This window comes from Linepithema humile, chromosome 7 (assembly GCF_040581485.1).
Source record: "Linepithema humile isolate Giens D197 chromosome 7, Lhum_UNIL_v1.0, whole genome shotgun sequence".
Taxonomy (NCBI): domain Eukaryota; kingdom Metazoa; phylum Arthropoda; class Insecta; order Hymenoptera; family Formicidae; genus Linepithema; species Linepithema humile.
In genome coordinates this window covers 13,173,617-13,189,854 of record NC_090134.1, presented here as the reverse complement: position 1 = coordinate 13,189,854, position 16,238 = coordinate 13,173,617, and the positions used below count along the sequence as shown (strand labels likewise).

Below are 16,238 nucleotides of genomic sequence, written 5' to 3'. Positions count from 1 at the left end.
CTTCATGAAAATTTTAACCGAGAAGTACTTTCGCGACTCGAAGATTCGGAGAATACCGAGAGGACCTGGAAGAGGGACCACGACAATTACATCGAGACCAGATACGTGACGTTGGAACGCCAGATTCACGATCTGAGAGGTCTCCTCGACGAGAGTGTGGCGCTACTCGATGGAAAACTCGTCGATCGCGAGCGAGAAACGAAGAGTCTTGTCGAGCGAGAGATTCACAATCTTCGTAGAGCTGTGAGAAAAAATTTCATCAAATACTACGATGAGGCAATGAAGAAGAAGCAAAACGAATCGCAATAAGCAGGAAGGAAGCGGTGAGCCTGGAGAGGAGATCGCTCGTGGACGAGCTCCACGCACCGGCGAGAAGAAACTTTACGCGTCGGCCAGTCGTCGTGAAAGGATACGATGATTTGTGGCAGGCTGACATTGTCGAGATGAGACCGTACTTGCGATTCAACGGCGGCTACAACTACATTCTAACCGTTATCGATGTGTTGAGCAAGTACGCGTGGGCCGTGCCCTTAAAGATCAAAGGTGGAATCGAAACGTCCAAAGCATTTTCCGCGATATTTAAAAAGAGAATTCCAAAAAATTTGCAGACCGACCGTGAAAAAGAATTTTACAACAGAGATTTCTAAAATCTTGTCAAGAAACACGGCATCAATCGTTATTCGACATACTCGGTCATGAAGGCTTCGGTGGTGGAACGATTGAATCGCACGTTAAAGAACGAAATGTGGAAGTTTTTCACGCTCGCGGGATCGTACAAGTGGATCGACGATTTACCGCGATTGGTCTCGGAATACAACGGTCGTAAACATCGTACGATCGGTATGCGCCCGATCGATGTCACTCCCGAGATCGCAAAGGGACTCTTGAGCACCGTGTACAGCAGTGATGCAAACTCGAGCCGGCCAGCACCCGAGCACCGCGGTAGGGGAAGCACGCACACAAACGAGAATCGTGACGTCACACGTACGTGTGCGCTTCGTCGTTCAGTTTGTAGAAGCGAGTGGACATACGTGTTCCGTCTCCTTTTTATCAAAGCGACGTTGCGCGCTTGTTGCGTATGACAACGTGAAATGCTTTTTCGAGATTTATGTGATCTTGTAAAAAGTAAATAATATTGATATTAATAAAATATCAGAACATTAAATGTTTATGAATTATTAATATGCGTTAATTGCGATAGTTAATACTTTAGAGTTTAATATTATGTTATACAGGGTGTTTCATAACTACCGCTTAATACTTTAATAGTATCTTTTGGAGATAAAATAGAGTAAAGAATCTTAATACAAAAATATCAAGGCTACAATAGTTTTTAAGTTATAAACGATCAAAGATGCTAATGATGTCGCGTAGGACTGGCACGCTCAGGTCCGCAATTACACGTACACGCGTACCGATCTGTCAACTGCTATTGATTTTTACAAGTCAGGTGATATTGATTTTTACTGCACAGCTGATTTTTCACGGACGTGAAATGCATGTGGATTTTCGTTACTCCAAATGTGAGAGTTGTGACTGTTAACTACTCCTTCACGAGTAAAACGTGACTCGTCTGTAAATAAAATTTTATGGACAAAACCAGAATCTTTATTTTCATTTTCCAATAATCATGTTGAAAATGATGGGAGATTATACATGAACATTACGATATACTTATTGTATTTTCTGTATCAGATTAAAACGCTTACAATAAATACAATGTAACGCATCTTTATCGAAAACATTTTCATCTAGAAGAATCTAATTTTATACATTGTTATTAGAGAATTAAAATAGAGATTCTGATTTGGTCATTAAAATTTTATTTACGGACGAGTCATGTTTTACTGGTGAAGGAGTATTTAACAGTCACAACTCCCATATTTCGAGTGACGAAAATCCACATGCATTTTGCGTCCGTGGAAAATCAGCTGTGCAGTAAAAATCAATATCACCTGACTTGTAAAAATCAATAACAGTTGACAGATCGGTACGCGTGTAGTTACGGGCCTAAACGCGCCGGTTCTACACGATATCATTGGCAATCTTTGATCAATTACAAGCCTAATTTAAATCTCAAATAGTTTTATTATTAATTATTGAGTGGTCTTCCGCGCCACCCATGAGGTGCCACTTATAGCGCGTTAGGTTTTTCAACGTGGACCTTCGCCGGTAGCCCTATTATACCACATTGTATTTTAAATAGTAATATATATTATATTATATACTATTATATACTAACACTAATACTTTTTTTGTAGTATACTATTTAACTATGCTATACTATATTACTACGCTGTACTTTCAGGCATTATATAATAAAAAAAAACCAATTTTTTCATTTTTTATTTTATTTATTAAATATAACTACTTAATAAAAATATTTTTTATTATTGTGAGGCCGCCACGGCCCCCTCTACCGCCACGGCCTCCTCTGCCGCCACGGCCTCCTCTGCCGCCACGGCCTCCTCTGCCGCCACGGCTTCCTCTGCTGCTACGGGCGCATCGTCCTTTTTTTTTTTTTTTTTTTTTTTTTTTTTTTTTTTTTTGTAAGGCGGGGGAAATCCTTTACGGATACCCTCGGGCTTCGGGGGAGAACCCGAGGGTTATGTGGGAATCCCCCAGGGAAGGTGTCCCTGAGGTATACCCACTAAAACCCCCGCCGGTAGCCTTCCTAACCCATAATAAGAGGGGGTGAGGCATCGCCTGCGGCATTCATCTCACCCCCTCTTGGGTTTGGCCAGATGTTGGCTTCTTCCCGGTGGGGAAGAGAGAGGTCTTCTCTCTTCCCCACCCATTGCTGTTTCTTCTCTTTTTTTTTATTGGGGAAGACTGGGCTACCACAGTCTTCCCCCCCCACCCCTGTTTTATGTAGGGGGGGCCGGGACCACCGCGAGCCCCCGCTCACGGATGGCCCCCGCTGGGGGAGGAGGAAGTAAGTTCCCCCCTCCACCCAGTCTATATGTGTGTGGGGAAGATCCCTATTGGGGAATCGTTCCCCAGGGGTCTCTCAGATTATGATGTTGGTGGTTTAGTCGCCACCATCTGAGAGAGACCCCTACTCCCATTAGTCCCTGCGTGGGGCTGGTAAACGGCGACGGGGGATTATTCTCCTCCGCCGCGCCGCGCCGCGGTCGTGAAAGCACCCTCGCCGCCGTTTCCTTTCGTTCTTCTCTGCAAAGGGGGGGGAGGTGGGGAGGGTGGTGGAGTGCTGTCCACCCCCTCCTCCGCCTCCCCTCTTCTAATTCGTTCCGCCTCCTCTTTCTGTGACATAACGGCGCCGCAGAAATCGGAGGCGGCCTTCCACTTGTCCTCTCCCTCCAGCATGGCTTTTACCAATGCCGGTAGGGAGAGGTCCTCGCCGACCACTGCGGTCAGGACCCGACGCTCCCCTTCCCATGCTTCACACTCCTCTAGGGTGTGTCGCGCCGAGTCCCGACCGGCCGCACAGTGGTGGCATCCCGTCGTATGTTCCCTTCCAATCCTGCACAGGTAGTCACCAAAGCAACCATGCCCGGTGAGTACCTGTGTCAGGTGGAACTCAAGTCCTCGTCCTCGCCTGTCTACCCATTCCGGTAGACAGGGCTGGATGGCGTGGGTGGTCCATCTACCCGTCGCAGAATCCGCAATAGCCTCCTGCCATTGGGATATGGCTCTGTGACGGGCATTTCTCCTGATTTTGTCCACGGCCCCTGGTCTTAGACGGGCGCTCCCGGTGCGATTGGGGTCCCTCGTACGCCGATAAACCTCGGCGTACGAGTTCGCCAAAAACTCGACCGGGAGGAGGCCCGCCAGGGCCGTGGCCGCCACGAACGACGTCGTGCAGTAGGACCGAATGATCCTAATGGCCAGCCGGCGTTGTTGGCGATGAACCATCGCCTTGATTCGCCGACTGACCAGGACCTTATCGGCCCATATCGGTGCCCTGTAAAGGGACACCGACTGCACGACATTGGCGTACAAGCGCCGAACCTTTACGTTCGGCCCACCCACGTTGGGCAGGAGACGGCCTAACGCAGTCGCCATCCTGTCCGCTTTGGGGATGATTTGCACAAAGTGCTGTTTGAATCCCCAAAGCCCAACGGGCGCATCGTCCTCCGGTACCGCCACGGTCTCTTCTACCGCTGGCAAAGCCTCCTCGCTGGCGGTACCAGCGGGCCCTAGAGCGGCCGGCTCCTCTTCTTTTTCTTTCTAAAAAATTAATAAAAGTATTTACAATTAGATTTACGATTGTATACTCGTATATTGATTAATAATTGTATTGTATGAAGTAAATAACTTACTAGCTTTATTTTTTGGTTGCTGCTGTTGCGGCTGTTCCTGTTGCTGCTGTTGCGACTGTTCCTGTTGCTGCTGCAGCAGCAGCAGCAGCTGCTGCTGCTGTTGCTGTTGCTGCTGCTGCTGCTGCTGCAGCTGCTGCAGCTGATACAGCTGTTGCTGTGTTTCCAGCTGCCGTTGTTGTTGTGCTTGTTGCTGCTGCAGTATTTGCTGCAGCAGCTGATGCAAGGATGCACCTTCTTCTTGCGTAGTATGTTCTGTTAAAATAAAAAAGAAATATATATTTTATCAATTAGTAACATAAACATACAAAACAAATTATGACGTAGTTTTTTTAAAACATTTTTACGTCCGTTTTATAACAAAAATGAATAATAATAATTTTATTTATTACTTACGAGACAAATTGCCTTCCATTGCAAACGTTTTGCACTTTTGTCAGCAGGACACGGGTGCGGCTGACATGTAACAATAGTAAACCGCTGCGCGGTGCCGCGTCTGTTGTTCTATTGTTTGTTAAGAAGCACGGCTTATTTTTACTTCTATACTCTATATGTCGTTAATTTTTTTGACGTTTATTAGCCTGTGTAGTACTCTTGTTGGCTTATAATTGCGAGTAAACGTATTTCTTACACGTTTTATTAAATCGCAACATTGATGAGAAAACTGAGACAGTCTCGACTGTAAGTTTTTCAATATATTTCCATATATTTCCTTGTTTTTTTTTCTTTTAATTTTCGTCTAATTTAATTCTTCGTTTTGGTTTCTTTTTTCTTCTATATTAAAATGTGCGATTCTGTACAAAAAAAATCTAAGCGAAGCTTTTTTGAAGGCTGGCTTAGCAATGATCGGTATAAATCTTGGATACGAAAAGTACCGTTAAATGACAGTTTTTTTCATTGCACTATTTGTAATAAAGATTTTTCTTGTAACACGCGCATTTCTAGACATGCGGATTCTATGTGTCACAAAAATAATATTAAAAAAAACACATCTGTTTTGTTAAATAATAATGATGTAAGTTTTAAAAAAAGTACTTCTAATATACTTAAATTTAAAAAAGAATGGTTAGAAATGGAGCATTTTCAACCATGGTTACGTGAAGCATCACATAACGAAAAATTATTTTTTTGCTCCATTTGTGAAAAATACATGTCTGCTAAATTGTCGCATATTTATGATCATGCAGAATCCGTAGCACACACTACAATAGCTAAGAAAAAGAATTTAGAAAAAAAGAAAACAGACGAAGATGTTAATATGACAAAATCATTTTTATCATTTGATGAGCGAAAGAAAGCAGCAGAAATTCGATATGCTGCTTTCATCGCCGAAAAAAACATTTCGCATCAAACTGCGACAGACATTCTAACATTTTTCCAACAAATAGGAAAAGATTCTGACGTATTACAAGATATGAAAATGAGTCGGACTAAGTGTCAAAAGATTATTTCGAACGTGTTGTGTCCGGTTGAAACGGATCGTGTAGTCGATATTATTTAAAATACTAAATTTACTATTTTTATTGATGAAACGTCTGACATTTCTAATCAAAAATGGATGACGTTTCTTGTTCGGTATGTTGATCCTGCAACATTAGACAACATTAGACATTCGCTCACAATTAGTAAAATTAATAGATATTGATGCAAAAAATAACAGTGCGGATAAATTGATGCTTTTAAAAATGAAATGTATAGACATCAAATTCCATTTTTAAATATTATTGCTTTGTCAAGTGATAATGCGCCCGTCATGACGGGCAAATATTCATCATTTAAAAGAAAGCTTAAGGAAAAATGTAAAAACTTAATAACATTTCCATGCCCATGCCATTCCGCTGCACTTGTTGCACATACAGCATGTGGTAAAATTCCAGAGTATTGCGAAGAATTCGTAAAAAAATTAGCTAATTTTATTAACGGTAGTCCAAAACGATCTACTATTTTTGAAGAATTTTGTGAATGTTTTCAGGAGACAAATCGCAAAATTCTAAAGTTGTCCGACACACGATGGCTTTCTCGGCATTCATGTATTGAAAGACTTATAGAGTTTTGGGATACTGTCGAGCATTTTTTAAGAAAAATGGTAATGAGTGAAAAGACAAAATCTGGAGAAAATTTATTATCTGTAATGCAAAAACCTGATGTAAAAGCATATTTATTAAAACATATTTTAAATTTTTTTAACTTTTTTAATGCATTTTTCCAAGCTTTGAAAACAAGAATTCAATTATTGCAACCAAAATCATTTCAGTTCCTTACCATAATTTGTAAACATTTTTTAAAACCAGAGCTTTTACAAAATATAAATAATAATTTTGAGTTTTCAAAAAAAGAAAATCAAAAATCTTTAAACGAAGTATATTTAGGAGATGAATGCGACAAATATATTAACGAATTGATAATAGAAGGACACGCAGACGTAGTTGCAACAGTTCAAGAGAACTGTTTGCAATTCTACGTAACTGCTGCCCAAGAAATTTGTAAGAGATTACCAATAAATGACAAATTTTTATCAAAATTAAAAGTTTTTGAATCGGACACTGCTTTACGTGATATCAACAGAGAAACTTCATTCAATGATGTTTATTTTGTCGCTCAGACCATTGGCGGGTTTGACGAAAACGGTTTAAGAAAAGAATGGTTTGCTTCACATCAAAGTTTTACAGAAGCAGAAAAAGATAATTTGTCAATGTCGAATTTTGATGACATGTGGAAACAAATTTTAAAACATTCTCATCAATATCCCAATTTGAAGTCTCTTTTGAATGCTGTAAGATCGCTGCCAAATTCGAATGCCGATTCAGAAAGAATCTTTTTCTTGTTGCCGGACTTAAAAACGAAAAAAACTTTTGTCTGTTAGTGTCAATGCTACTTGCGTGCTTAAATCTGCATTGAAAGCGAGAAGGGAAACTGCTGTAGATATAGAAATTAATGAAAAGCATTTGTCTCTAATGTACACGGACAAATTGTATTCCGCATGTCCTAAGAAACAGAAAAGTCATCTAACATTATATGCTGCAAATGTTCATGAAATTGCTGGTCCCTCCTCGTCTAATGATATGCAATAATAATGTTTAAAATAAAATTTATTATTGCATTGCTCATTTCTAATGCTTATGCTAATGCTTCAAATGTTTAGAATATCATTTCTGTTACAGACATGATATCATGTACATTTGAACATTATGTCTTACATTAATGTATGTAAGACATCACACTTATAAATAATAGATATGTGTTAAAATTATCTTCCTAGATAGACATACGATCGCATCTTAAATACATAATTACAGTACTTATTAGCAGCATTAAATAGTGATTTGCAATTGATTATAATTGTATGTTATTATAATTATATAATAATATGCTAATTATTTAATTTAATTTTTGCATATTCTGTATTTCTATTTAATTTAAATTTCTACATATTTGTCTATCTAGGTTGTCTGCAAAAGATCACATTTGTGACCTACTGGTGGATAAAAATTACGTTGTCAGCAAAAAACCCGGTCATCACACCCTAGATTGCACATGTTCGCTTCATTTACATTTCCTAATCGTATCCAATGTTTTCATACAAACATGTGCTACTTGGGAACTGTGAACGACAGGTAAAACAGATAAATCTTGTCTGCAAAAAATATGAGACATATATATATATATATATATATATATATGTGTATATGTCTCTTTTTTGCAGACATGAGACATATACATATGTCACTTTTTTGCAGACACGAGACATATACATATGTCTCTCTTTTGCAGACACGAGACACACACACACACACATGTGTGTGTGTGTGTGTGTGTGTGTGTGTGTGTGTGTCTCTATTAAATATAAGTCTCTATATATTTATATATATATAGACACATATTCATATATATCTCCCTTTTGCAAACATAAAAAAATATTGAAATGTGGTATAATAGGGCTACAGGCGAAGGTCCACGTTGAAAAACCTAACGCGCTATAAGTGGCACCTCATGGGTGGCGCGGAAGACCACTCAATAATTAATAATAAAACTATTTGAGATTTAAATTAGGCTTGTAATTGATCAAAGATTGCCAATGATATCGTGTAGAACCGGCGCGTTTAGGCCCGTAACTACACGCGTACCGATCTGTCAACTGTTATTGATTTTTACAAGTCAGGTGATATTGATTTTTACTGCACAGCTGATTTTCCACGGACGCAAAATGCATGTGGATTTTCGTCACTCGAAATATGGGAGTTGTGACTGTTAAATACTCCTTCACCAGTAAAACATGACTCGTCCGTAAATAAAATTTTAATGACCAAATCAGAATCTCTATTTTAATTCTCTAATAACAATGTATAAAATTAGATTCTTCTAGATGAAAATGTTTTCGATAAAGATGCGTTACATTGTATTTATTGTAAGCGTTTTAATCTGATACAGAAAATACAATAAGTATATCGTAATGTTCATGTATAATCTCCCATCATTTTCAACATGATTATTGGAAAATGAAAATAAAGATTCTGGTTTTGTCCATAAAATTTTATTTACAGACGAGTCACGTTTTACTCGTGAAGGAGTAGTTAACAGTCACAACTCTCACATTTGGAGTAACGAAAATCCACATGCATTTCACGTCCGTGAAAAATCAGCTGTGCAGTAAAAATCAATATCACCTGACTTGTAAAAATCAATAGCAGTTGACAGATCGGTACGCGTGTACGTGTAATTGCGGACCTGAGCGTGCCAGTCCTACGCGACATCATTAGCATCTTTGATCGTTTATAACTTAAAAACTATTGTAGCCTTGATATTTTTGTATTAAGATTCTTTACTCTATTTTATCTCCAAAAGATACTATTAAAGTATTAAGCGGTAGTTATGAAACACCCTGTATAACATAATATTAAACTCTAAAGTATTAACTATCGCAATTAACGCATATTAATAATTCATAAACATTTAATGTTCTGATATTTTATTAATATCAATATTATTTACTTTTTACAAGATCACATAAATCTCGAAAAAGCATTTCACGTTGTCATACGCAACAAGCGCGCAACGTCGCTTTGATAAAAAGGAGACGGAACACGTATGTCCACTCGCTTCTACAAACTGAACGACGAAGCGCACACGTACGTGTGACGTCACGATTCTCGTTTGTGTGCGTGCTTCCCCTACCGCGGTGCTCGGGTGCTGGCCGGCTCGAGTTTGCATCACTGGTGTACAGTAATATAAAAATTGCCGCGTCGGCAAAATTCAGGGTGGGTGATCCGGTGCGCGTGAGCAAATTCTAAACTGTATTCGAGAAAGGATACACACCGAATTGGTCGACGAAGGTGTTTAAGATCGCCACGGTGCAACGTACCAATCCTGTGACGTATCTGATTAAAGATTATCGCGGAGATCCGGTCGCGGGAGGCTTTTACGAGCACGAATTGCTCAAGACCGCTCAACCCGACGTTTATCTCGTGGAGAAGGTGTTGCGCCGAAAGGACGATAAGGTGTTTGTAAAGTGGTTGGGATTCGACAATTCGCACAACTCTTGGATAAATAAAGACGATGTATTGTAATAAACTGTGTATATTATACATTGTATTATAATAAACTATTATACATATATATACAATGGTGCTCTTTATTACTACAATATGTTACAATATATACATTTAAAAAACTAATAACAATAATACATAAAATATTAAACTATATAAATTACTACACTTTATTTACAAATGTATCTTGTGATGTCCCCATGGTAGAGTGTCGGTGGAACCGGATACGACGTGCCGCTTATCGTCGTACGGACTGAGCGCGAGCTTCGACTCCGACACGGTGTACACCTCATGCATCTTTGAGCGGATGCACGATTGACGCCGCGTCAGCTCGATTTCGGCGTTGAGGCACCGAGTGTAATCGTCGAACGTTATCGTTCTCATGACTACACTCTTTTTTACACCTTTAACTTTTTTGGTGTCTTTTTGGCCGGTGACTCTCAACGCGTACATCTTCGCTTTCAGTCCGACAAATTCCGTCATGATTGCGCCGTTATTCTCGTCTTTCATCAGACCGAGTACTTTCTTGTTGGCGCGCGGCATACCGTAAGCGTTGTCCTCGGAGTAGTCGCTTGTGTCGAATTTGGATATATAGCGTTTCATATCCCGATACGCGTCCTCGCAGTGCAGAAAGTATATCAGACTGTCGGTATCGGTATACATAATTTTGCAATTGTCGCGGTAGAGAGGCGCCATGTACTCGTAGTGAAACTCGTACAAGCAGGTCTTGGATATGTCGAGGACACACATACCCACGTAGATCGGCTTGTCGAATTTCACTTTGAGTTTTCGCAACTCTACGGCGATCAGATCCTCCGAGAACACACTTCGGCTGTGGAAATTCGGTTTCGCGATCATAGCCTCCGCTCCGTACCGACCCTCCCACTATGTAACGAGCCGGACATCCGTGTGATTTCGCACATTCTCCATGGTTTTGCCGAAAACCGCATTGTTTATCAATTTGTACAAATTTTTTTCGAAATCATTTTTCGCCCGTGTCCGAAACTGTGTATTTAGTTCTATGTATCCGCGGAGCTATGGAGATTGCGCGAATTGCAGTACGCGGTGAATCTTTGCAATTCGCAGGCCATGTCGCACGCATTGCTGCAGATTACAATAGTGGATGACATAACGCTGCTTATTGTGCAGCGTTGCGAGTAACTTGAGCTCCCGCTTGCCGGGCGGCTTATCGCGCGTCGGGCAGAACGGCAGGTCGGCGTGCGCGTCGTGAAGATTCACCGGATACTCGAGATCGACTTCCAGCACATAACCGGTAGCCGAATCGGATGCAACGGACATTACGTCAAAGCTCGCGACATCATCGACCCATCGAAATTTGGCGTAGGGCAACGGTTGACACATCGCCCACCCGTACAAGTTGTTTACATCATAGTACATTAGGTACGATGACGGTTCCGATGGGTCGTAGGATGGCATGTATTTGTTGTTGGCGGCGGCGTATCGGTTGGAGCATTGGCTGAGACCACCGCGTATACCGCGCTCGACAAACAGTACCATATCGATGTCCGTGAGCAACTCGAACTTGATGCCCGTGTGCTTCAACATGGCGTCCCACGTGTATCCCGGTAGAGTGTAATAATGAGCGGGATCTAAACCGTAACTCTTTATACACATGTTTCGAAAATTTTGAAAAATATCCGCCAACAAAAAAACGTCTGTTTTCAAATACAAATCGCTGTATTGACCTAGATCTTCGATCGAAAATGTTTGCCAGACGTTTGTCGCGTGCGCGTAATCGCTCTCGGATACTGTTTCTCCGGTGAGCGAGCTGTAAAACGATTCGCGCGATGGTAGGCTTGTGTCCCGGAGCTTGTCGACGCTGTCGACGTACTCGTAGGGAAACACGCCTTTCCGAGTAAGCAAATTGAAATTTTCCGCGGATAAATGTTTGAATTCCGATCGTGAAATTTTTAATTTATCTGCAGTTAAATAAGATGCCAATTTGTCAAGACTTGTACTGAGAAATTTAAACGAATCGATGAATCGTAATTTGACACAAATTTTGGAATTTTGATCCTCGGTATCTTTAACGATTTTTGTAAATGAAATGTAACGTTTTTTCGTCAGCGGTAACAATTCGACGTTGCCTTCAAAAGCATTGGCAACGTCTTTGATTATAAAATGCGCGTCGTAACCGGATAAATTGTGAAATATCACCAGGATAACGTGGGAGTCTTTGTAATTTAGATTGCACGACGAGTGCGCGGGACCTCGGTAACACCCGGTAAGATGACAATGATCGCGCACCCGCATGTCGTCCGGTGTAAACGGTTTTTTGCACACGTGACACGTTACGGCGCTACAGAATTCCTCCGATTCCTCCGGCGTAAGATCCACCATGGGGACGACGGTGGTGAGGATCGCTTTCACGCGGCGCGCCAAATCGTGAAGTTCATTGACGAACCACGCTGTGCAATCCTCGCCGCGATATGACTTATAACTAGAGAGCGAATTATCGTAAGCGCAACTTACATAATATCCTATGCTAAAGGCTCTGTGATAATGGTAGGCGTAAGTAGTACCGTTCTGTTCCTCCTTTTTCTCGAGCGTACATTCGAGATCGGCGTATACAACAAACGGAACCCGCTCCTTCCGGTTGTAATTCTGGAACGTCAGCCACTTGTTGTCTTCGCTGGGAAGAATGACTGCGCAGTCGTTCATTTTCCCGCAGTCGACGCTGTGGACTGACAACTTTTCCCGTGTATAAAAGTAATGTAGACACTTGTAATAATTTATTTGATTAAAACTATGAATAAAAATATTGATTTATTTTATACGCATCTTTTTTTTTTTACTTACCGATCGCAAATGTACTTTTTACATTTGTGCATGCTCAGTTGTGAGCTCACCAACCGCGGCAGGTTCTTTATGTACGCAAAGTGTGCCTCGTTGTTTTCACGCACGTAGAGCAGGTTGATGTGCTTCTCCTTTTTGTCGTCGGCGAGCCGCAGAGGGACAATTTTGGAGTCTTGGGTGGTAAAGACGTTGACGGAGATGGCGTTTAGTTTCTCAAACTTTGATATTTGTGGCAGCGTCACGGGGAACTCGATGCCGCATAGATTCAGTACCGTCGAGTAATGCGGGTATTCGATTGTTCTTTCCGGGTGTTTTTCCGCTGGATGTAAAGCTGCTACCACCGCCCACGCGAAACATGCATTGTCCGTCGATTGCACGTTGACCACCGCCCTTTTTAGCATAATTTTCCGCGGTAACTCGATGTGGCATCCCGCGTGTAGAGGATTGAACTTGTTCACATTGACGGTGAGATTCAGGATACGCGACAACGCCCATTCACTATCGCGTTCCTGAAACTCTTCCAGAGCCGCCAGAATATCATCCTCCACGTGCCGCGTGTACCACTTGTTGAGATCGGATGTGGGAAACAACTCGCAATTTTTGGTGGCGATGGTTTTCACGGCAGTCTTGTCGCCCGCGATAAATTCCCCGTTGAACGCGGTGTTAATCTTGACGCTGTTGTGTTCCACCATGACGCCCTGGATCCGTTCGATGACGGTATTTCTCACGTTTTTCAAAAACTCGCGTGGATCTATGTAGTTTTGATTGACAATCGCACCGGTCAGTACACGGTTCCTAAACGTCGTCTCGATCTCCTTCCACGTGTAGCCCTTCTTCTCGTATCCGCCGTATCCGACACCGACGGGCACAAAACGCTCGTGCAGGGCGTCCCTCACACCCTCCAGACGCAATTTGCGCCACCAGAGAGTTGACTACTCCGGTGCGTTGCCTCTTGCGACATTGTTCCTTAAGAGAATCGAGGTGCTCGTTGCACTCGTAGTCCCATGGAAGGAACTCTCCCGTCGTTTTGATATTCGCTGCTCGTACGGTAAGATCGCGCTCCTCCATTTTGAACAACTGTGATTATTCGTTTTTTTCTCACTTGCTTTATATACCCGTTTGTTGCACACAACACCAACTATAAACATAACAATGATGCATTCTGACAACATGGCGCTGCCTACAATTTGTATAAACAATCCTTATCTTTTCTCTTCCGGGAATTATTGTAATATGATATCCCCACCACTCCGAATTTACTCCCTCTCCTCCAAACACGATGACGCAATCTGACAACGTGGCGCTGCCTACAATTTGTATAAACAATCCTTATCACCCTTCCCCCTCTGATATCTAAGAAACGGCGCTCAAATGCTGCCTCTTTGTTCTAAATACAGCGATGACGCAATTTAAACAGGCGCTCTACTTTGATGCGCGCGTTGTAGGATAAGTCGGTATAGCGGATAAGATGACACGGAAAAATAATAAAAAATTTTAATTACAGTTGAAATAATATTTATTAATATGTAATACACAATTGTTACAACTCCGCAAAGACCTGAGTCACCAGTTCACAATCAATTATATTATTCTTATCGAATAAATCGCTTTTGCGAATCGCCACGTGATCGGGGTCCTTCGCATTCCTTGCGATTTCTGAAAAGTGTGCGAACTTGACATCAACCATACCGGTGATGTTGTTCAACGAATGATTGATACAGTCTACACAATATTCAAGTGCAAACATGTTACACACGGTTCGGTTTGACATGATTAAACATAATGCTGATGTTGCCAGGTGCATTACTTTTAGGTTGTTTATTTTTCCAAAACTTAACGTGCAGTGTCCAACGGTCTGAGACGGTGCTTCGTCCACATCATTCTTAAAGAAGCTGGCGATGATGCCCCGTTGATTCATGAGTTCTTTCCATACGTCGTATGATAGACGTAGCTCCTTACCATGATTGTCACCGAGAGCGATTTCCACACAGCTCGACATTGAGACGTTGATTCCGATGTCGAGATACTTGTACCCAGTCTTCGTCAAATAGTATCTTCTAACCAAGATCCTAGATGATTCTTTTTCCATCTTTGACATATTACTTTTTTGTTTTCTGTGAAAAAAAATAAATTGTGAGTTTAAAAGTATAACAATTAAGTTTAAAGATGTAGCTAAAGAAACGACTTACTCGTTGGGTAATTGCAGCTTCTTCGCACTCTGCTGTTCGTTGATCTGATTATTCACGGTTGACATGGTGCAAAACATCGTTGCTAGTAAACGTCACAGCAAACTAGTGATTTTCTAAACGATTTCGAACGACTGATGGTTCTTATTCTTTTTCACTTGCTTTATATACCTGCTTGTTGCATACAAAATTGAAATCTGACAACATGGCGCCGAAAATGCTGACGTGGCTGCCTGTTGCTATGGGCTTTTGTTTTAAATACAGCGATGACGCAATCCGTAAACCTGCACGAACCTGCATACTATAAACATAACGATGATGCATTCTGACAACATGGCGCTCTACTTTGATGCGTAGAAAAAAACCAAAGGATGTAAACAGTTCTCGGAATCCTTATCTCTTCCAGGAATCCTTATCTCTCGATGACTCATGTTTGTATTAACAATCCTTATCTTATCTCTTCCGGGAATCCCCCACTTCCAGGAATTATTGTTATCTGATACCCCCCACCACTCCTAAATTACCCCCTCTCCTCCAAAACGATGACGTCATTACCCCCTCCACTGTTATCTGATACCTTCCCTCTCCCCCGCACCTTCCCTCGTCTTCCCCACTCCTATGTAATCCGATACCCCTCTTCCCCCGCACCCCCCTCATTGCTCCTGGGTTAGAACCCCCATAGCTATATATACATACATACGTACATACGTACATACGTACATACATACATACACAGTTCTTGTGTATCTGGCCAATGTTTATAAACGTACAGACTAGTTGCTTCTTCCTTTCCGTGAGCACATACATTTTAGTTTCAAGAACACGCTGCTTAGAAGAATATCTCGAAACATGAATCGTAAGTAATAAATTAAATTATTATGCTCTTGAATCATATTATATTTGTAAATTATTATTCATAAATTGAATAAAATTTTTCAATTTTTAAATATAATAATATGAAAAATAGCACAAGAGCTATGACTAGAATTATGTGTTAATGTTTCTTATATTTACAAAATTGTCTTTAAGGATATAAACGTTTCAATCGATTATTCGTCCAATATACATTACATTAAAAGAATCAATAATTTTAACATTGGAAATAATCAATAAATAAAATCAAAAGTTTTAACTGTACAACATTCAATGTCCATTTTTTTTAAAAGCTATGTCACTTGAGAAACTTTAAACATAAAAATAGAGCAAAATTAACAGTTATTGGAGTAATGTTACATTATACAAAGGTTCTCAGTTATCTGTAGTTGTTGACATCGCAAGTAATGAAAATCTTTTGTGGTTAAAATTTTAAATTTAATGTATTTTAAATATTAAACTGATTCTTTTATTGTAACATATATTGAGGATAATCGACCGAAGCGTTTATATCTTAAAAAACAATTTTGTTAATA

The 16,238-nt window shown here is 40.8% G+C and overlaps 2 protein-coding genes and 1 pseudogene across 2 annotated transcripts; 1 reads left to right on the top strand and 2 right to left on the bottom strand.

Moving 5' to 3' along the window:
* Nucleotides 1-443: 443 nt before the first annotated feature.
* Nucleotides 444-1,700, top strand: LOC137001201 (uncharacterized). The gene is made up of 3 exons (XM_067359581.1): nucleotides 444-563; nucleotides 660-984; nucleotides 1,696-1,700. Exons 1-3 carry the CDS (start codon nucleotides 444-446, stop codon nucleotides 1,698-1,700), a joined length of 450 nt encoding a protein of 149 aa, XP_067215682.1.
* Nucleotides 1,701-10,861: 9,161 nt separating this feature from the next.
* LOC105667902 (uncharacterized) lies at nucleotides 10,862-11,679 on the bottom strand. Its single transcript, XM_067359365.1, has one exon. It carries the CDS (start codon nucleotides 11,459-11,461, stop codon nucleotides 10,862-10,864), a length of 600 nt encoding a protein of 199 aa, XP_067215466.1. The 5' UTR covers nucleotides 11,462-11,679.
* Nucleotides 11,680-12,642: 963 nt separating this feature from the next.
* LOC137001200 (uncharacterized) lies at nucleotides 12,643-14,897 on the bottom strand (annotated as a pseudogene).
* Nucleotides 14,898-16,238: the final 1,341 nt, after the last annotated feature.